This window comes from Oryctolagus cuniculus, chromosome X (genome assembly GCF_964237555.1).
Source record: "Oryctolagus cuniculus chromosome X, mOryCun1.1, whole genome shotgun sequence".
In the NCBI taxonomy this organism is placed as follows: domain Eukaryota; kingdom Metazoa; phylum Chordata; class Mammalia; order Lagomorpha; family Leporidae; genus Oryctolagus; species Oryctolagus cuniculus.
Window position 1 is genome coordinate 4,620,860 of NC_091453.1, and position 23,221 is coordinate 4,644,080.

Consider the following 23,221-nt stretch of genomic DNA (forward strand, 5'->3'; position numbering starts at 1 on the left):
TTTTTTTTAAGATTTATTTATTTATTTGAACGAGTTACATGGAGAGAGAAGGAGAGAGAGAGAGAGAGGTCTTCCATCCGCTGGTTCACTCCCCAGTTGGCTGCAATGGCCGGAGCTGTGCCCGTCTGAAGTCAGGAGCCAGGAGCTTCTTCCGGGTCTCCCACGTGGGTGCAGGGGGCCAAGGACTTAGGCCATCTTCTACTGCTTTCCCAGGCCACAGCAGAGAGCTGGACTGGAAGTGGAGCAGCTGGGACTCCAACCAGCGCCCATACAGGATGCTGGCACTGCAGGCGGCGGCTTTACCCGCTATGCCACAGCGCTAGCCCCATGTGTGTGTGTCTCTGAGGATAAATTTCTAGAATGGAATCACTGTATCAGAAGAATATATTTGCTTTTAGTTTTGAAAGATGTTCAATTGGCCTTCAAAAAATTCTGTCAGTATGCATTCTCACCAGCAGTGTGTGAGCTGGTTTAATTCTCTCCTGCTCCCAAGAATATATGGTAGGTTATTTTTTATTGTTGCTTATCTGAAAAATTGTATCTCAGTGTGGTTTTACTCTTCAATTTTTTATAAAAAAGATTTATTTTGTTTATTTGAAAGACAGAGTTAGAGAGAGAGAGAGAGAGCGCGAGCCAGCGAGCAAGCAAGTGCGAGCCAGTGAGAAAGAGATATTCCATCCACTGGTTCACTCCCCAAATGAACACAACTGCCAGAGAGAGCAGTGCTGATCCAAAGCCAGGAGCCAGGAGCTTTTTCTGGGTCTCCCATGTGGGTACATTGGCTCAAGGACTTAGGCCATCTTTTACTGCTTTCCCAGGCCATAGCAGATAGCTGTATCAGAAGTGGAGCAGCTGGGGCTCAAACCCGTGCCCATATAGGATGCTGGCACTGCAGGGCTTTAACCCACTGCACCACAGTACCAGCCCCTTCCATTTTAATTATACGTGAACTCGAGTGACTTGTTCATATCACTTTGCCTATTTTTAAAATTGGGTTTCTCTCCTTCCTATTGAATAGACGTCTTTTCTATGTCTTGGGATATTAACTGTTTGTGATACAAGTTGCAGATTTCTTTTCCTCTGTTACTCTTATAGTTTTCATTGGATTTTTGCCCTTTTCATTTCTATGCATGTCTTAAACTCAAACTTGGATAAAGTGGAATCCTGGGTTTTCCTTCTTCCCTTAACCTGTTTCTCGTCTAGTCGTCCTCTCTTCAACAAACAGCAACTGTCATAAACCCAGAAGTTACCCTTGACTCCTCTTCCCTCACTGCTTGTCTCTAGTCCATTACTGGTTTTCCCTCCAGACATTCAAACGTTTCCTGAATCTCTTTCTTTTCCTGGCCACCAATTTAGTTCATCCTGCCCTCATCTGTGACCTAGGTGGCTGTCCCGGTTTCCTAGCTGTTCTACCCCCAAATCAGCATCGCCCCTTCCCGGCACTGAAACATTCGCTTCTCTGATCTTTTTGAAATGCAAATCATTTGCTTGTCACGCCACTATCTGAACCTACCCCTCCCATTCTGGTTCAGAACTTCCCAGTGGCTCCTTATGTCTCAAGATAAAGATGGTCACCTTGCTATTTCTCTAGCCTCACCTTATACGAGGTTATTACCTCCCTCTTTCCCCATTCCTTTGAGTGTCTTGTGCCTACCGAGTTCTTTCCTGATTTTGGCCTTTTGCATAAATCTTTCCCTTAGAGCATCCCTCTTAAACCATAAATTTATGTCTAATTATCCTATAGGTCTCTACTCACTCATTGCTTTCCCTAGAAGAGCCAACCTTCCCTAACTAGGACAACCCCTGTCACAAGCCCTCCTTGTATCTCTTTTTCATAGTGATAATATTGGCTGTTTTATACTTACTGTATGATTTATTTTTATTAAACCCAATGGGATGAGGGATCTTATCTATTTCCTTTACTGTTTTGTCCCCAAAGTCTGTCATGATGCCTAACATATGATAAACTCTCAAGATATATTTATTTAATGACTGCCTAGTTATATAAGTTCTCATAAAGTTCGCTGAAGTACTGTTTTTCTGAAAAAAAAAAAAGTGACTGCATTTGCTCTTGGCTAGTCTTTGTTCTCATCTTTCTCTGTGACTTTCTTAAGACTAGTAAGTTTCAGCAATCTCATCTTAAAAGTTGCAAAGCATTTCAGCATGAAGTCTGAATTCCTGGGTACCCATAGGTGTTTGTCAGCAGTCTTAGACTTCATTTCCTTCCATGCTTTTTTTATCTGAAGGTTATTTTTCTTGAGTTTAGTGGAGAGTAATGTAGATATTTTCTGACTGATACCAATGGAGCAAAATTTAGGTGGTCCTTAGCTTCTGTAAGCTGATTTTAAATTCAGTTATTTACAATTTTGAATTCAAAACATACTGCCCCATAGAAATCATGTTAAAGTTGATCCTTACATTTTCATGAACCTGCCTTCAAAACCTTTTTAACCAATAGGTGTCATACACTGCTCAGTAGTAATATTAATTCTGAATCTCTATTCTTATTTTAGCCTGCCTTCCTTCCTTCCTTCCTTCCTTCTTCTGTTGTTGTTGTTGTTGTTGTTGTTGTTTTGAGCATCAAGACCCTCAGATTCTGAAGAAGGGGTGAGAGTAAGATTGGCAGCTTGGCAGTGCTGGGAGAAGTATCAAGTGGTTGGTAGGAGATACATTGAGTTGCAACTGGATTTTCTACCTTGTGGAAAGATTTTAAAGATCAAAGCAAGCTTAAACATGTTTAGTAGTTTGAAATTTTTATGCTAGTAATTGTGTATAATTCATGATTGTCAAGTATCTGTTTGATTTAATAATTGGAACTGAATTATAAAGAGTGGATTGATAAATCAAATTACTCTCCACTATTGAGAGGACAAAGCAAAATGAAAATCCTATTAATTATGGGTCAGATGGTCCCATCAAGGAAGAAAACAAAGTGTGAGTGTATTATCTCCTCATTTGTATTCAACATGGAAAGGTCTCTATAAGAGGGTAATTAATTAGGATGTTTTTCACAGGGCTGTGCTCTCCATAGAAATGATTTCCTTCCACACATGGATCATGAGTTCTAAGATGCTTTCAGACCATTTTGGGTTCTCTTGTTATACAGGAGTTTAATCATGTACCAAATTTATTCTTATGCAGTTTTCACTGACAGAATGGTTCTTTCATTTGTGTGTGTAAAAACAATGCCAGGAACAAAAACAAAACTCATGATTCAACTGATTTTGTACTCTCTTTGGGAAGAAAAAAAGACCTGTTGAGAAGAAGATTATAATTTCAGCAACAAAGGAAACATTCAAGGACCAGGCAGCTCTTAAATTCAATACTAATAATATATGAAATAAATTATAAGCCTTGCATTCATGTTAGTTCTTGTAGGTACCTGCTTACTTGCTAATGCAGAGACACAATTTCTTAATTCTAGGTGTATTTCTTAGAGTGAGACAAATTCACTTTAGAATGTGTTTGGTTATTTGTTTACAAAGTTAATGGTTAATAATCAGAAACTCAAGTGATTTTTGAAAAGTCTTAGAATCTTCACGTAGAGTACATCTAATTTAGTACAAGACTCCTTTCTACTAGGGACAAATTTTTCACTGCCACCCATCCTGCCACTGCCAGTCTCCTCTTTGTCTGCTCTGCTTCAGATTTACAGCCCTTCTCTGTTCCTTGAACTGACCAAGCTCTGTAAGAATCTTTTCACTGCCTTGGATAGGACTCTGCTAGTCCTGGGCCCGTGTCTGGCTTCTTTACCTGAAACAAATCCTGCAATACTGCCTCTTTGGACAGGACTTCCTCAGACACGTATTTAAAGACCCCCTCCCCAATTCCCCCAACTGCCATGACTCTTATCAGAGAACTCTGTGTTATTTCTTTATAATACTTGTCACTCTCTGAAATTTTAATGTTTGTTTATTGCCTATTTCCCTTTAGCTTCATGAAAGTAGGAGCTCTGTCTGTGTTGTTCGCTGCTGTATCCTGAAACATCTACAATAACGGTTGGCCCATTGGCAAATATGATAAATATGAGTGTATAATCATTGATAGTTCATCATTGTCCAGTTACTACTGAGCTGAAATCTGTGTCCTTTTCATTTCTGCTGTTGATCTTAGTTATGCCTCCTGAAATAAGTCAAATCACCTGCTTACTTCCTGTTCTCTCAGAACCTTCAGACATTTGAATTTCAGTCATCTCTCAGGCTCAACTCAGTTCCCGCAGCTGTTCCTCATCTGGCATGGTTCCAAAAGAGTGGCCAGCATCCAGTTACCTGTCACTGGGAGTTTTTGGTTTTGTTGTGATACCTGGCACTATACATAGTATGATCTGAGCCTTGGAGAGAGAGAATACAGTTAAACTTTTTTTGTTCAATGTACTATTTCAACGAATTATCTTTACCTTTTAACTTCTATAAATTACCAAGGATGTATTTATATATAAGATGTTATTATCAGAAGTTGTTCACATTCTTTTTATTTTTTAAAATTTTTTGACTGTCAGAGTTAGAGAGAGGGAGAGACAGGGAGAAAGGTCTTCCTTTTCCATTGGTTCACCCCCCAAATGGCTGCTACGGCTGGCGCGCTGCGCTGATCCGAAGCCAGGAGCCAGCTGCTTCCTCCTGGTCTCCCATAGGGTGCAGGGCCCAAGCACTTGGGCCATCCTCCACTGCCTTCCCGGGCCACAGCAGAGAGCTGGACTGGAAGAGGAGCAACCGGGACAGAATCCGGCGCCCCAACCGGGACTAGCAACCGGGACAGAATCCGGCGCCCCAACCGGGACTAGAACCCCGGGTGCTGGTGCTGCAGGTGGAGGAGTATTAGCCAGGTGAGCCGCGGTGCCGGCCAAGTTCTTCACATTCTTAAAATCTTGTTTTATTATAGAATATAACAGCATAGAAATACATAAAACAAATATGAGGGGAGTTCAAAAAATTGTAGAAACATGGAATTAAAAAATAAGTATTTTGTTGTAAAAAATTTGAAATAAATTCATAGTTTTTTATTTTCCATGAACTTCTAAAAATGTTACTTGAGAGGCAGAGAGAGAGAGAGTGAGAGAGAGAACTTCATCTACCAGTTCATTCCTTAAATGCCCACAACAGCTGGGACTGGGACAGGGCCAAAACCAGAAGCCAGGAACTCAATCCAGGTCTCCTACATGGATGGTCTGCATTAGTAGGAAGCTGGAGTCAGGAGCCAGAACCGAGCATTGAACATAGGCACTGTGGTTGTTGTATCTGGCCAAATGCCCACGTTCTCTGTGAATTTTTTGAAGACCATTGTATGCATAGATTTTGAATTTTTTTGCACTAAAATAATCTTATCTTTTAATTATATTTTCCATGAACCTTTTGAAGTGCCCTGGTATAATGAATAATTCTAAGTAAATGTCTAACTATCCCTCAAGTCAAGAAATAGAAATAGTGTCCCAGAAAGCCTTGTGTTATATCTCAATCTCAACCCCTCCCTGAAGGTAGTTAATACCCTAGTTTTTACAATAAACACTTCTTTGGTCACTTTCTTATAGATTTACCACTTATATTTGCATGTTTATATAGTTTGCAGTTCAGTTCTGCCTGTTTTAAGACTGTATATAAATGAATCAATGCACTTGTATTAGTTTTCTGTTGTGTAACAAATTGTCATAAGCTTAGCCACTTAAAATGACATCCATATACTTGAGCACAGCTCTGTGAGATCAGAGGCTTGGCCTGGGAATGGGTATTTGATGCAGAGGTTAAGACTTTGCTTGGGACACCCACATCTCATATTGGAGTGCCTGTCTTCGAGTCCTGGATCCACTTCCAATTCAGGCTTCTTCCTCAAGTACGTGGATCCCTGCCACTCTTCCAGGAGACCTGGATTGAGTTTCAGGCTTCGGCTTCAGTCTGACCTAGCCCTAGCTATTGCAAGCATTTTGGGAGTGAACCAGTGTTGGGAGATAAGCTCTTTTTCTCAAATAAATAAATAGAAATTTTAAAAAGGAAAAAGTCTGGCCTGGAATGGCTGTGTTCTCTGCTCAGGATATCATAATGCTGAAATTAATCTATCAGCTGAGCTAAATTCTCTTTTTTTCTTGATGATGTCAATGTTGTATTCTAAGATCCAACTCTGCTATTTTGATCACTTTGTTGTTTGTGTGTTTTCTATTTAGTGAATTTCTACTATTTTTTAAAAGATTTATTTATTTTTTACTTGAAAGGCAGAGTTACAGAGAGAAAGAGAGGGAGGTCTTCCATTTGCTGGTTCAGTCCCTAAATGGATGCAATGACCAGGGTTGGGCCAGACCAAGACCAAGATCCTGGAATTCCATCCATGTCTCCCATGTGGGTGCAGGGGCCCAAGCACTTGAACCATTTTCCACTGCTTTCCCAATGGTGTTAGCAGGCAGCTGGATGGGAAGTGGAGCATCCAGGACTTGAACTGGCACCCATATGGGATGCTAGCATTGTAGACAGTGGCTTAACCCACTGTACTATAATGCTAGTCCCTGAATTTCTACTCTTAAATATTTCTTTGTTTATATTATTTTCGTTGGATTTATTTTGTAGTTCTTTTTTTTTTTTTATCTCTGGAGATTGATAGTTCATTAATTTTCAGTGTTTTTTTTTTTTTAATTTCCTGACACACACATAAGATTCTCTAGTTTCCTCCCTAACCATTGTTTTAGCTTCTTCCCATACATTTGTATTTTTGTTATTTTTAAGTATTTATTATGCATTATCCTGGGAAAGTATTAATGTCAAACAAGAGTATTTTCTAATTGTTTCTTTTGTGATTGATTTCTTTCATACTCTAGTTATAGAAAGAGAACATCCTCTGACTTAAATCTTTATAATTTATTTTGAATTGTTTCTAGTCTAGCCTGTGATCAATTTTTGTAACTGGTGTGCATGTACTTGGGGAGGCGAAACATAGTATCTAGTTCTTTGCTATCGTTTGTATGTTAATATGGTCAAGATTTTTTTCTTAAGATCTATTTATTTTGAAAGAATAACAGGGAGGGAGGGAGAGAGAGAGAGAGAGAGAGAAAGAGAACACGAATATGAACACACACAAGAGCAAGTGAACTTATCTTCCATCCGCTGGATCATACCCCAGATGTCTGTAGTGGCCAGCACTGGCCCAGGCTGAAGCCAGAAGCCAGGAGCTTTATCCCAGTCTCCTATGTGGGTGTAGGGGCCTAAACATTTGGGCCATCTTCTGCTTTTCCCAGGCCATTAGCAGGGAGCTGGATCTGAAGTAGAGCGGCTGGGACAAGAATTGGTGCCTGCCTAATATGCTGGCATCCCAGGCTGTGGCTTTACCTGCTATGCCACAATGCCGGCCCCAGCACTGTGATAGGGGATGTGGGGAAGTCGGAGATCAAAGATAAGATCAAGTGGCATCTTAACCACTGTGTCAAAGCCCACCCCTGAGCTTTGTAGAAAAGCCCTCCATGTCTTGAGTAGTTAATCTCCCCTCCTTCATAACATATATTGATATCTGATAAAAATTCTCAGCAAAAATATAGTTGTATGAGGGCAAGGACCTTGCTATCTTGTTCCCCACTGTCTTGCGTATCTTATTTGCCCATTCCCTGAAACATGGGAGATAGCCAATAATTATTTGTTTAATGAATAAGTACAGTAAATATTCTCAAATTGTGATATCCTTTTCTCTAAATATCATAGTAACCCTGTAGAAATTTGTGATTCAATTGAACTAAACTTAAGTTTTCTAACATAAGTATAGTTGAAAGGAGGTCAGTGTGGCAAGAGTCAAGCAAGCCAAGGGAGAGTCTGGTAGAAGAGATGGTATCAAAGGGTAGGAGGTCAAGGCCTGGAGCTCCCGTGAACTTTGCCTTTCACTCTTAGTGATATAGAAAGCCATTAGAAATGCCTTTTGAGTGAGATGTGTGACAAGTTCTAACTTAGCCTAAAGAATTATACTGACTTCTGTTGGGACCATTAGAAGCTATGAGGATATTGAAGTGTGATCTGTTCTGGGCTTTCACATCTATTCCACTGGCTAACTTGTCTGTTTCTGTGCCCAAACCACCCTGTCTTAATTTCCATACCTCTATTATATATCCTCAATATATTTGGTAGGGTATCCTGCTAGATCCAACCCTCAAGGCTTAGCCTTCTTGCTTTTTTCTTTTTTATCCTTGTTCTTATAGGATCAATACATAAGGAATTGACATCTTTATAGTATTGAATCTCCCTAGCCTTAAAATCTGTATAAATTGATTTCTTTGTGTCTTTTCATGCCTTTGAATAAAGTTATGTCTGTTCAAATATAGGTCTTGAATGTTTTTTGTCATGTTAAATCCTAAGTGCCTTACTTTTTTTCTTTATTGTAAATCTGAATTTTTAGAATTCCATTTTCTATCTAGGTTTGATACGGGGCTTTAGCTGCAGACTCTGTCTGCTAATGCACACCCTGGTAGGTGGCCTTGATGGCTCAGGTAATTGGGTTCCTGCCACCCATGTGGGAGGCCCAGATTGAGGTCCCAGCTCCTGGCATCAGTCTGGTCCAGGTATTTGGAGGAGTGAACCAGTGGATGGGAGTTCTGTCTGGCTCTCAAATAAATAAATTTTTTAAAAAAACCTTTTTTGAAATAAATTTATATTTTCTGTTTCTTACTGGTGTTTACAGATGCTGTTGATGTTAAAGTTATGTATAGGTACCTTGCTAAACATTTATAATTCTAATAATTTATGAAGTCTTGTGAATTTTCTATGTAGACAATAATGTCTACAAATTCTGTTTTGTGTCCCTCCTTCCAATCCCATACATTTTAATCATTTATTTATTTATTTATTTTACTTTACTGGGCTGATTGGAACTCACCAAGACTCTTTTTTAAAGATTTATTTTATTTTATTTGGAAGTCAGAGTTACACAGAGAGAGGAGAGGCAGAGAGAGAGAAGTCTTCCATCCGATGGCTCACTCTCCAATTGGCCACAACGACTGGAGCTGCGCCGATCCGAAGCCAGGAGCCAGGAGCTTCTTCTGGATCTCCCATGAGGGTGCAGGGGCCCAAGGACTTGGGCCATCTTCCACTGCTTTCCCAGGCCATAGCAGAGAGCTGGATCTGAAGTGGAGCAACCAAGTCTTGAACTGGCGCCTATATGGGATGCTGGTGCTTCAGGCCAGGGTGTTAACCCGCTGTGCCACAGCGCCGGCCCCACCAAGACTTTTTTTTTTAAGATTCATTTGTTTGAAGGATAGAATGACAAGAAGGAGAGAGGGAGAGACAGAGCGAGATCTTCCATCTTCTGGTTCACTCTTCTAAATGGCCACAATGGCCAGGGTTGGGACAGACTGAAAACTGGGTGCCAGGAACTCCATCCTGGTCTCCTATGTGGATGGCAGGGGTCCAAGTATTCGGGCCATCCTCCACTGCTTTCCCAGTTGCATTAGCAGGCGCTGATTTGGAAGTGGAGCAGCTGGGACTTGAACCAGCACTCCTTTATGGGATGCTGACATTGCAAGTGGCAGTTTAACCCACTATGCCACAGTGCTGGCCCTAGTGCTGTTTTTAAAAAAGAATGTTATTTTATATAACCATGGTACTATTATCAAAATCAGAAAGTTATCATTGATACAATATCTGATCTGTACACATTGAAATTTTTATCAGTGTTTTTTTTTTATAACCACCCCCCATTGTTTCTTGTCCAGAATCCAATTCTGTATCTTACATTGTGTTTAGCTATCATTTCTCCTAATTTTCTTTAATCTTGTACAGTTGCTCAACGCTTTAAAGAATGTAAGAATGAGTGTGTGACACAGTGGTTAACATGGTGCTCGAGACGCCTGCATCACATCAGAGTGCCTGGGTTCAAGGCTTGTCCACTCTCCATTCCAGTTCCTGCTAGTGTGCATTTTCGGAGGCAGCAGTGATGGCTCAAATGCTTGAGGTTTTGCTGCCCTTGTGGCAGACCTGGACTGAATTCTTGTCTCTTGCTTTTGGCCTGGCCTGGTCCTTGTTGTGGGCATTTGGGGAGTAAACTAGTGGATGGAAGTACACTCTCTTTCTCTATTTCTGTTTTTCTCTCTGCTTTTCAAATCAATTAAAATTACAAAACCAAAAAAGTAAAGAATATGGGACAGTTATTTAGGCCTCAACTTCGGCCTTATGTGTTGTTTCTTGTGATTGGATTCAACTTCTCCATTTCTGTCAGGAATGGCACAGACATGATGTGATATATCAGGAGGCATATAATGTTGATTTGTTCCATTATTGATGATGTTTACTTTGATTACTTTCTGTGGTGAACCTCTTGATTTTTTATTCTGAAATCACTATTTTTCCCCTTTGTAATTAATAGTTATCTTGTGAGGACATCCTTTGAGATTAGTTAATATTCTGTTTTTTCTGTCAAACTTTTTCAACCACTAGTTTTATCATATAATGATGACACTTGCCTGAAATTATTATTATAAAAGTGATTGCCAAATAGTGGTTTTCTAATTGTATCACACCCTTATTCTTTGGAATTATACAAAAGAGGTTTCCCTTCTCCTCCATTTATTTCTGTCAATAAGGCCTCATGCATTTTTTTATTTTGTTCTAATAAAAATGTTATAATATGTTACTATCCTTATTTATTTTGTTGTTCAAATTGTCCCCATTTGGCCAGTGGGAGTTGCTTTAAGTTGACTGTGTCTCTCCCTTTTTTCAAAGATTATTTATTTGAAAAGTAGAGCAACAGGAGGGGGAGAGGGAGGGAGAAAGAAAGAGAGAGAAGCCGGCGCCGTGGCTCAATAGGCTAATCCTCCCGGGTTCTAGTCCCGGTCGGGGCGCCGGATTCTGTCCCGGTTGCCCCTCTTCCAGGCCAGCTCTCTGCTATGGCCAGGGAGTGCAGTGGAGGATGGCCCAGGTGCTTGGGCCCTGCACCCCATGGGAGACCAGGAAAAAGCACCTGGATCCTGGCTCCTGCCATCGGATCAGCGCGGTGCGCCGGCTGCAGCGGCGGCCATTGGAGGGTGAACCAACGGCAAAGGAAGACCTTTCTCTCTCTGTCTCTCTCTCTGTCCACTCTGCCTATCAAAAATAAAAAAAAATAAAAAAAAAAAAAGAGAGAGAGTTAAATTGATTGATTGATTTTCCATCTGCTAGTTCTCTCCCCAAATGCCCACAATAGCTGGGACTGGGCCAGGCTGAAGCCAGGAGCTAGGAACTCCATCCTGGTCCGCACATGTGTGACAGAGAACCCAAGTACTTGAGCGGTCACCTTCATCTCCCAGGGTACACATCAGCAGGAAACTGGATTGGAAATGGAGCAGCCTAGACTCAAACCAGCACTCTGATAGGGGATACAGTATCCCAAGTGGTGGCTTAACCTACTGTGCCACCACGCCTACCCCTCCTGTGTCATTTTCATGGGTACCCATCATTCTTTGAGCATTTCCTTATTTTCTAGAACCACAAAAATATATCCTGGGGGGCCGGCATTGTAGTATAGAGGGTTAAGCTTCCACCTGTGACACTGGTATCCCATATAGATGCTGGTTCCTGTCCTGGCTGCTCCACTTCCTATCCTATCCTATCCTAGTGGTCTGGGAAAAGCAGCAGAAGATGGCCTGTGTTTGGGCCACTGCCATCTGTGGGGAGCAACTGAGACTAGGCTAAGTTACTGGAATTAAGACTTATTCTATGCATCTGCTCTCCCACAATATGGCGCTGGGGAGGAGTAAACTTCTACGCAGCTGCCTCTCACCAACTTGACAAACTGCAGGAGCTGATCCTGCTCCTGATTGGAGGAGAGCAGCGTGCTCGGCGTGTGGGTAGCAGAGTTGGGATTGGTGGAAGAGGACTATAAAGGAGGAGAGAGACAACATGCACCAGGAACATCTAAGGGGAACACCTGAGGAACCTCTGAGCAGCCCCCGAGAGAGCCGGCCGGCGGTGTGCCACTCCCCCGCGGAAGTGGGGAAAGTGGCAGGGGGAACCGCCCTTCCACGGAGGTGGAGGGACGGTAGCCAACCCGGGAAGAACCAGCAGCAAACCCGGGGAGGGCCGAGCAGACAAAAGAACAGCGCAGGGTCATGTGTCGTTCCTCCACGAAGACGGGGAGCGACAGCCATCCATGTGGGAGAATTGGATAAAGCTCCTGGTTCCTGAGTTCAGTCTCATCCAACCTTGGCCGTTGCAGCCATCTGGGGAGTGAACCAGTGGATGGAAGAGCTCGCTCTCTCTTTCTCTCCCTCTCTCTCTCTGTAACTCTGAGTTTCAAATAAATAAATCTTTTTTTTTTTTTTAAATATATATGTCCTGGGCTCACATTGTACTTCTCCTGTCCTTGCGTTGGAATCAGCCATTTCTCCAGAGCCCTGGGTCCTTTTATTGGAGCACTTGTTCTTCTCAGGTTGTCATCACTTCTAGGCCCTCTCAGTGGATAGAACTAGGGAATAAATATATGTGAATGTGAATATTTATACATATATTTTATCTATTTATATGGATCAATGTATTAAATACTGAGGTTATATTGTTAACTCCCTTTTACGAGAGTAAGAAACAAGATCTCATTATCCACAATATCTGGTGTTTACTTATTTGCTCAATCCTAGAATACACATGAAGAAGTTTTGTATCACTGCATAAAAACAAGTAGCTGAGTAAATCAGAATATTTATTTATATTTCTTTTTGTTTCTGGCTTGAGGAGGGTGGGTAATGCTGTTTTCAAAAGTTTACCTGCGATTCATTCTTCAGTGCAGTTATGTTATTCATTTCAGGTAGAGTGAGGTATTCGTTCCATTTTGGGTTCTTTATCTCCTGTTACTGTTTTTTGTTTTTTTCCTTTTTAATTTTTTAGCTCATGAAACATTAACGTGGATTTAAAAGAACTACACAAAAAGATAGGATAGTTTATTAGAGTACTGCAGTATAAAACAGTTTGTCTTTCTTCTTTCAGGGAATCATTTAATACTTCACTATTAGAACAAGTATGTGAAAGTTCCTGCCAACCATTCAGAATTCCTTTAGACATTGTTTGTTCTACTTTCTGCACAACTTGCTGAGAAGTTCCTTTTTTGGTGCCATGTTCTGTGGCTTCTATCAAAAGAGGAGTTTGTCTTCATGAAGATTCCTAACATTGGTAATGTGATGAATAAATTTGAGATCCTTGGGGTTGTAGGAGAAGGTAAGTTGGAACTTTTTTATTCCTTGAATTTTTGAGCAATGTACTGTTAATACCTACTACCATAAAGGTCACTAATTCAGATTCTGTTAATTTAACCTATAGCAATTCAAATATGCATCTAAGTATTATTAAAAATTACTCTTAGGCTATATGGGTTTTACTGTCCAGTCAAAAGTTAGTAACATTTTAAACTCTTTTTTTTTTTTTTTTTTTTTTTTTGACAGGCAGAGTGGATAGTGAGAGAGAGAGACGCAGAGAGAAAGGTCTTCCTTTGCCGTTGGTTCACCCTCCAATGGCCGCCGCTGCAGCCGGCGCACCGCGCTGATCCTGGCAGGAGCCAGGAGCCAGGTGCTTTTTCCTGGTCTCCCATGGGGTGCAGGGCCCAAGCACCTGGGCCATCCTCCACTGCACTCCCTGGCCATAGCAGAGAGCTGGCCTGGAAGAGGGGCAACCGGGACAGAATCCGGCGCCCCAACCGGGACTAGAACCCGGTGTGCCGGCGCCGCAAGGTGGAGGATTAGCCTATTGAGCCACGGCGCCGGCTCTTAAACTCTTTAAAGTTTAATAAATCAAGGGTTTCTCAAGACTGCATTTGTTTCATTCTTTTCCTTAGCAGTCATGTTTTTTTATATTAGCTAGGCTTATTTTGAGTAGCTTAAAATTTATTTGTATACGTTAAGTTTTGCTTATTCCATGGTAAATTAATGAATAAATAACTTCTGTTTCTTTGAGATCAACAAACCATATTTTATAAATTCTGAGGCATGTAGTTTGGTCCTATTTTCATATCTCCAAAACCAGAATAAGTCCTGAAATCAGTATGTCATGGGTTAATCGACAACACCTTTTCTTTTTGTAGTCCACAGAATATTTCTTTTTTTTTTTTTTAAAGATTTATTTATTTATTTGAAAGTCACAGTTACAGAGAGAGAGGGAGAGAGGGAGAGAGGGAGAGAGGGAGAGAGGGAGAGGTCTTCCATCTGCTGATTCACTCCCCAGATGGCCGCAATGGCCGGAGCTGTGCTGATCCGAAGCCAGGAGCCAGGCGCTTCTTCCCGGTCTCCCACGCGGGTGCAGGGGCCCAAGGATTTGGGCCATCTTCTGTTGCTTTCCCAGGCCACAGCAGAGAGCTGGATCGAAAGTGGAGCAGCTGGGTTTTGAACCGGCGCCCATATGGGATGCCGGCACTTCAGGCCAGGGTGTTAACCCACTGCGCCACAGCGCCGACCTGAGAATATTTCTTATAACTAACGATATCCATTGATTTGAGGAAATATGGTAATTCATTTTTTAAAAGCTGACTCTTAGAAAAATCATTACTTCCTGACTTTTCCTCCTTGGTAGTTTTTCTTCTTGTTTTAAAGACAATTCTGTGGAGATTTTAATAAAAAATTCTGTTAACAGGGGTAAGTGATTATAATTATGGCTTCATAAAATTTATATCTTTTGGATAAAATTACAAAAAATTTTATATTTCATATTTTATATATGAACAGCAACATTGATCAAGATTTTAATATTAACATCTTGTCAGGGATTGGCTCAGATTAGCGAACATTTCCAAGCATTATATAAATAGAATATAGAGGCTACTTATAAAGTTAGTAGAAAAATTAAATTAAAAGGTGTTTATTTTGATGAAAAATTTTGAAATCAGTGTATAGTTTTTTCATAATATACATTTTCTGTGAACTTTTGGAAGACTCATATTACTTCAAGTTCAGATCAGAACCTTGATTGCTGTATATTTTTTTCTTTGTAAACTACCTCAGATGTTGATTGGGTAGGAAATACATATAAGTCTTTAAAAAAAATCTCTCAAGCAAACTCTGAATTCCTGTAGCCTACATAGTGCACTTTCACCTTACAGGAAAGCTGGCATGAACAGTTAAGTGAGGATTGGTTGGTTCTCTGGGGATGGTGGAGTTAAGCTGGATGGTTATAATGGTTGGTTCCATCCTAACTATGAAAGTAAGATTCATACAGCTCTACCAAAGTAAGGGAGACTTGTTCAGGTTCCTTAGATTATGTGGGAGACACTTTTTCTTATTTTGTCTCCTTGAAATCTCCTTTTTGAATTTGCATGCAGGCTTTGTATGTCTGCTACTGTCAATGTTCTTGGCATTGCTACAAAATTCATTTGCCATATATTACATTTTGATTGCCTTAATTAGATTTTTCACAGTATAACTTTAACCTCAGTTTCTTGGGTATCTTGCTGTCAACTCTGTGTTCCCCTCCAAGGAAGTAGTTTTTCTCCTAGATAATAGGGTAAATATCCCAAAAGGTAGTACTGGATATCATTGAAATACACTGAAAAAAGTGGTAGTGCTTGTGGCCTGTGCCCTTGAACTGAGTCTTTATTTATGGCAGAAAGGTAGTAGCAACTCCCACACGCTATTAATTGGAACACTAAGGCTAGTACAGTTTTGCCACTCTGGAGAGATATTCCAGTATCCTAGGAGGGGAGCTACATGTCTCCTTGGACAGATAGCATATTTGGTAGGCTCTATGCTTGAGCTTACTATTCAGAAGTCATTAGCTCTTAAGTTTTAAGTTATTTAGAATCTTTTGAGTTAATTTTCATTTACTCTCAAAGTTCTTATGACCATATTTTTCTCCAAAAATGCTTAAGTCTAAACTTTCAAATGTCTCCTCATGATATTTTCTTTAAAAAGAGAAACATTTAAAAATACTGATTGGGGGAAATGATTTTTTATACTCTTTTTTTATATTTATATTTTATTTTATTTAATGAACATAAATTTCCAAAGTACAGCTTATGGATTACAATAGCTTCCCCCCCCCCCATAACTTCCCTCCCACCCACAACACTCCCCTCTCCCACTCCCTCTCCCCCTCCATTCACATCAAGATTCATTTTCAATTCTCTTTATATACAGAAGATCAATTTAGCATATATTAAGTAAAGATTTCAACAGCTTGCACCCACAGAGAAACACAAAGTGTAAAATACTGTTTGAGTACATGATTTATTAAAAATATATATAATGAAATATCCATGCTCTATTTCTATGTGGTTCATTATTACATTATCACTATAAAATATTGTCACTTTAGAAATCATTATTATAACATATACCAGAAATATATATAAATATAGCAGAAGTTTGATTTCTTTAAGAGCTGTAGTTTGTGTACATATTACTGATTATTCACATCTTTTTATTATAGGAGCGTATGGAGTTGTACTTAAATGCAGACATAAGGTAAGAAAATGGTTTTTAAAAAGAAAATATCCATGTATGTTTAAAATGTTTAGAAATGTATGCAGTGCTCTGTGGGCACATAATTAAAACTATCTTGCTATGATGCTGCTGCTTAAGGAAGCCGAATTAACATGTGAACCCAGAAAAACAGGGACTACTTTTGGATAAACTTGATCACAGTTGAATAGTCATTAGCTCTTTGCAGTCACACACTATTTTTTCAACCAACATATGTATAGGTGAAAAATTGCCTAAAGGGAAGAGAGAAAAGATGGCAGGATGACAGGAAGGAAACAAGGTAGTGAGCGATTTAATTCATGCTCAGATATTTAAACAAGGAGGCATTTTGTTCCTTGTTTCTCATGTAGACCCTGTAACTTAGATTGCTTGATGTGGAGTTGGATCCAGATTTTGAAGGGTAGTAGCTAAGTGTTTGGTTAAGGCCTAAGGCTTGGGATAATAATATATGATTATGATTACTGGCTATAGTTGATCACCTTTGAACAATCTTGAACTCAACAACAGTGGATCTTACTATATATTGATTTGACTATGATGATAATCACAAATTATTTAAAGAAGGTATTTGAAGTTTCCATAGCTGTTGCTCAGTGGTGAGAATGTTTTACTCAGAGACTGACTTTAAGATAGCAAGTGTTGAAACTGCAATAATTGAAAACATTAAGCTAAATATTTTCCATTATAGTATGCCTAGGCTGAATATTAATATTTGGACTTGTGTTATTTTGCATATAATTTAGTAAGATCAAGGTTTGGTTTTTGTATGATATTTTGTAGTGATATAATTTGTCTAGATGAGCTTTAGGAATTTAGCCTAAAACATTTCATTTATTTAAATTTTTAAAAAATAGCTAACTGATTAGTTATTTGATAGAGAGAGACAGAGACACAGAGACAAAGACAAACAAAGAGAGTTCCCTTCCACCATTTCATATCCCAAATGCTCAAAATGCAGAGACTGGGTCAGGCCAAAGCTAGAACCTAGAAACTCAATCCTGGTATCTTGCATGGGTAACAAGGGCCCAAGTACTTGAGCCATTACCTGCTGCCTCTCAGAGTGATTAGCAGAAAGCTAGATTCAGGAGTAGAGCTAAGACTTCAACTTAGGTGTTCCAGTATTAAAAGTGGGCATCCCAGTCAGCATCCTAACTGCTAGACTAAATGCCTACCCCTATTTTGTTTTTAGTTGACACATAATAATTTTACATATTTGTGGGTACAGTGTGATGTTTCAGTACATGTGTACATTGTGTAATGATCAAAACCTAACACATTTAATTTGAACTGTTGAATCTATCATCATTCCGAGTAATACCTATGTGAAGATAAAGATGATGTCATTTTATGTTTGCTTTTTCTTTCCTATTATACAAAACACTACCCACCTTTTGATGTAAGGCTCTGTGACAGTTAATATAGTTTTGCATTTTAAATCACAAAATACTTTTTCACGATGACTGGTTTTAAAGTTGAGTCTTTGAATTATTTTGTGTTGATAATAGTTACCCGAAGATCTCTTTGCCAGTGAATCCTCAAAAATGGTTTGAATACTATTGGTTCTTGATTAAGGATGATTAAGAGTTCATAATAATGAATTAAATGTAATCAAAATACATTTAGTACCTAAACATCTTATTAAGAAGTATTACTGCAGTTTGAAATTAAATGGAAAACTCCCTAATGAAATGCTATGCTTTTAATGAGTTACCTTGAATTATGGTAACTTTCTAAAGCTTAAACATTTTTTTTTCCTTTGGTGGATATGACTTAGAGGCTTAGTTTCCAGGTTAAATTTGACTTTTTCATGAACATCCCTTTCTATAATATGACTTCATTTCTACAGCATACTAAATAGAAACTTCTGTTCTTTACTTTAATCTTGGGTTTTAAAGATTTATTTATTTACTTATAAGGCAGAGTTTCAGAGAGGCAAAGGCACAAGGTGGGGGGGGGGTCTTCCATCTACTGGTTCACTCCCCAGATGGTAGCAACGGCCAGAGCTGTGGCGCCGACCAGGAGACAGGAGCTTCTTCCAGGTCTCCCATGCAGGTGCAAGGGCCCAAGGACTTGTGCCGTCCTCTACTGCTTTCCCAGGCCATAGCAGAGAGCTGGATTGGAAATGGAACAGCCAGGTCTCGAACTGGTGCCCTTAAGGGATGCCAGCACTGTAAGTGGAGGCCTTACCACTACACCACAGCATGGGCCCCTAGTCTTGATTTTAAAACCCAAGGATTTCTGAGCTAAATCTCTCTACCCCCACAATGCATGCTTGTGCATGCACACACACACACACACAAAGGCACATCAAAAGTCTGTGGAAAATGGAATTAAAAATTTGTTTATTTTGGTGTAAGACAATTTGAAATCTCTGCAGTTCTTTTATAGTGCTTATTTTATTGAATGTTTTGAAGATCCCCCTATATGCATGGATTTCAAAGATTTTTTATACCAAAATAAATGTATCTTTCAATTCTATATCCCATGAACTTTTTTGAAGTACCTCCTATGTCTGTGTATATCTAATATATATTATATATAATGCAAATAGCCCAGATATTTCTCCCAGTCTTTATCACACTTCAGCCTGTGATCTTTTTCTTCATATTATCTCTTAATCTTATCTAAGTCTTCCTTGTCTTTTATGTAAAAATAAAATTTATTAGTCTAGTGTATTTTTATCTTTGCATTTCCTCATTTGTTAAAATACAGTTGTTCTGTGTATCTGATTTTCATAACACTGTTAATGCCAGCAAGACAAGCTCAGAGTGAAAGTGGATGAGAATTCGTATCTTCGTTCTTAGGAAACTATCTCCAAATCTGAACTCTGATTCCTGGTAGATATACGGAGGGTTCTTTGTAGTAGAAGAATGAAAACTATAGTTTTCTTGCCCTTATGTGGCTTAGGATTTATCTGAAGAGATAGAAGTATATATAGTTCAAAAAATGACCTGTAATGTTGCTACAAATAAAATTGCATCTAAAACATTTCTCTTTGCTGCGCTTCACTAAATGAGGGACCCACAGAGTAGCTCTCTAAACATTGTTGCCTTTTCCTTTCATGCATCTAAAAAGATATTACTGGATGGAAAATTTAAAGCATAAATTAGTGCCTAACTCAGAATAATATTTCTCTTTTTAGAATCTGCAGCTGTTGCTAGTCATTAGATTTGTTATAGTAGATCTTTTTCTTAGCTAAAACCAGACCTTCAAATCTATATCCCATTGTCCAAAAATAGAGAATTTGATGGTTCTGGTAGGATTTATCCTTAAGGATCAAACAAATGAATTACTTTGAAATTCATTTTATACTTAAAAGTGTTTGTAATGCTTCCTATGTAAGCATTATATGTAAAAATTTCTTGCCAGTATATTTTGGGTACCTTTAAAAAAGCATGCTTATAAAACTGTATAAATTATGATTATAACTATATAAATTATATGATTACTTATGCATAGATCTGTGTGATTACTTATCCATTAATTGGGTTTCTTTTTGAGTAGATTCACTGAAAGTATATATATATATATATACACACACACACACACATATACATACACATATAATTAAATAATTCTTAGCATATTGTGTATCTGAATAAATATGTAAGAAAATCACTTATTTTAATCTGTACTGTTTCAAGAGTTTAAATGTCTTATTTATTAACAGGTATATCTTATCTTTTGTAAACACATGTGATGTTGAGCTATTCTAGGCCAGAGACCATACTTCTTAATTTACTGAAATAAGTACTGCCCAATTAAAAATATATACATATATAGCTTATACCCTGTTTTTGACAACTTCTCTTTATTGTTATGTGTATACATTGACCTATATATGAAAACTTTTATCAGTGACTATTAAGCTTTTATTTATGACTCCTATATATGCACATTTAGAAGATATTCTGGTTTGTTAGTGCATTGTTAGCGTTTTTATTTTTTGTTTGTATGTCTGCTTTGAAGTGCCTATCCCTGTAAAGCATTTTACAACACCTTTTCTTAGTAGAAGCCCCAAAAGGCCATGGTGACAAGGTATAGAGAGAATTGAGTGGGGTTGAGATAGGGCAATTCGTTTGGAACTTGAGGAAGGAGAAGTTGTGTAGCCTAATGGAGGTTGATGGTTAAAGCTTATTGAGCTAGGAGAGGCAAGTGCTGGTCCATGTAGTTCTTTCCTGTGGCTGGGGTTAAGAGAAGTTTTTGCTTGTTTGTTTTGAAGTAGTAGGTGACAGACATATGCTGTTGAGATAGCTAATTGTACAAAGCTGTGAACAGTCCACTGTTGGAGTACAGCCTGTAAGTGTTCAATAAATAATCACACTGTCTTAAATCAGAGAACCGAGAATGAAGGGTACAGTGGGAAGCTGTTGCAGAGTAGTAGGGATTTGTCTCTGCAGAGATCAAAAATGACCCCAAGGACTTGAATATGGGAAACTGGAAAAGCATTGGTATCATTTACCCAACTAGAAAACTTTTAAAGGGTGTATAACTTTGGAGGGAGAAGTAAGGAGTTTGGCTTTAATAATAAAGAATAAAAATGGCAGTAGATTATAAAGTCTGATACTAATAATTACCACATACTGAACATCTTAACCATATGTTAGATATTCTACTGGATGTTTTCATCCTCACAACAGCCTTACTCTTATCCCTACTTCACAGATGAGGAAACTGAGTCATGGAGTGACTGTGTAACAGGACCACGATCATGTAGCTGATAAGTGGTGGAACTAGGCTTTGATATAACTCCAGAAACAGTGTGAGGTAGAGCTGTGAAATAATACGTGCTTTCTAAGAGGGAGTGCCAAGGGGCCGGCATCCCATATGGGCGCCAGGTTCTAGTCCCGGTTGATCCTCTTCCAGTCCAGCTCTCTGCTGTGGCCTGGGAAGGCAGTGGAGGATGGCCCAAGTGCTTGGGCCTTGCACCCGCATGGGAGACCAGGAGAAGCACCTGGTCCTGGCTTTGGATCATTGCAGCACCGGCCATAGTGGCCATTTTGGGGGTGAACCAATGGAAGGAAGACCTTTCTCTCTGTCTCTCTCTCTCACTGTCTGTAACTCTACCTGTCAAATTAAAAAAAAGAAAGAAAAAGAGGGAGTGCCAAGCAGAGGGAAGGGAGGTTTAAAATGGTGAGGCTGAAAGGAGGAGGTAGGCAGACCTCTTGGAAGCAAGGAAGAGAGATGTTTTAAGGCTGATATTCACCAGCAGTATAAGAACCATGGAATGAAAGATCCATGATGATGAGGCTTGAGAGGCTAGCAGCAGTAGCATTGATTAATCACGTCTTTAAATGAAATGGTGTGTTAGATGGCAGATTAGAAGAGTTTAAGAAGAGGGGAGGTGGAGAAAAGCTGGGTTGTGCCATTTTTCTCTATTGAGAGTTGAGGAATTGAGATTGAGAACATTACAAAAGGCAGACTTGCCTAAATAGTCACTAGTCAGGACTACCTGTATTTTCCCCCTACTAAAAGGCATTCTTGGCTGGCGCCGCTGCTCACTAGGCTAATTCTCCGCCTTGCGGTGCCGGCACACCGGTTCTAGTCCTGTCAGGGTGCCGGATTCTGTCCCGGTTGCCCCTCTTCCAGGCCAGCTCTCTGCTGTGGCCCGGGAGTGCAGTGGAGGATGGCCCAAGTGCTTGGGCCCTGCACCCCATGGGAGACCAGGAGAAGCACCTGGCTCCTGTCATCGGATCAGCGCGGTGCGCCGGCCGCAGCACGCCAGCCGTGGCGGCCACTGGAGGGTGAACCAACGGAAAAGGAAGACCTTTCTCTCTGTCTCTCTCTCTCTCACTGTCCACTCTGCCTGTCAAAAAAAAAAAAAAAAAAAAGGCATTCTTGGCTGGCTACTTGTTATCATTTGTCATGATTCATACTATTAAACTTAATTTTAGCAAGCATTATACATTTTGAATTAATGATTCTTTTTGTCTTTTTCAAATTAATTGTGCTTTTCCACCAAAATGCTGTATGAGGATTTGGTTGCTTTTTATCTTTTTAAGATTTATAATTTGAAAGTCAGAGTTACACAGAGAGAGAAGGAGAGGCAGAGATGGAGAGAGAGGTCTTCCATCCACTGATTTACTCCCCAATTGGCCGCAATGGCCGGAGCTATGCCAATCCAAAGCGAGGAGCCAGGAGCTTCTGCTGGGTCTCCCACTCGGGTGCAGGGGCCCAAGGACTTGGGCCATCTTGTACTGCTTTCCCAGTCCATAGCAGAGAGCTGGACCAGAAGGGAGCAGCTGGGACTTAAACTAGTACCCATATGGGATGCCAGCACTGCAGGCGGTGGCTTTACTCGCTATGCCACAGCGCCAGCCCCAAGCCACACTATTTTAAGAAGATATTTGAACAGTCAGTGAACCATTCTCAGTTTAACATTATTACTTACAGTTGTTTGAGGATATAGTTGCCTTGGGCAAATGGTTCCCATCTAAAACCATAGTTATGTTCTTCTACTAAAACAAGTTTTAGCTTTAGGTTTTACATGTGAGTTGAGTTTTTAAAATAAAAGAAATAAGTAAATGAGAAATTGAATATATGAGGTTAGCTATATTATTTACTTCCTCATTCATTTCCTTCTTATTTAAATAAAATGAGGATTCTTGCTTTTTGTGTGCAAAATTTCTAGCATTTGAAGAAAATTATAGAAAAGCTTGAGGTTTTTAATAAAGCTTGTAAGAAGCTTAAAATATTTCTGTATTATTTCATTATATGTTTAAGTAATTGCTCTCTCCTAAATGACATTGTTACTACAAATGGTAGAGATTAGTGAGATCCCAATGGTAAACTGGACCTCAGGTTGGGAATAAAGATTGCAGGAATCATTAATGAGGA

The 23,221-nt window shown here is 39.5% G+C and overlaps 1 protein-coding gene across 14 annotated transcripts in view; it reads left to right on the forward strand.

Annotated features, from left to right (window-relative positions):
- Positions 1-23,221, forward strand: part of CDKL5 (cyclin dependent kinase like 5) — a 221,810-nt gene that overhangs the window by 60,867 nt on the left and 137,722 nt on the right. For all 14 annotated transcript variants that reach the window (XM_070067272.1, XM_070067277.1, XM_070067275.1 and 11 more), the window contains 2 exons: positions 12,909-13,136; positions 16,332-16,366. In XM_070067272.1, the coding sequence (XP_069923373.1) occupies positions 13,073-13,136; positions 16,332-16,366 (99 nt within the window). In that variant the 5' untranslated portion in view covers positions 12,909-13,072. The remainder of the gene's footprint in view (positions 1-12,908; positions 13,137-16,331; positions 16,367-23,221) is intronic.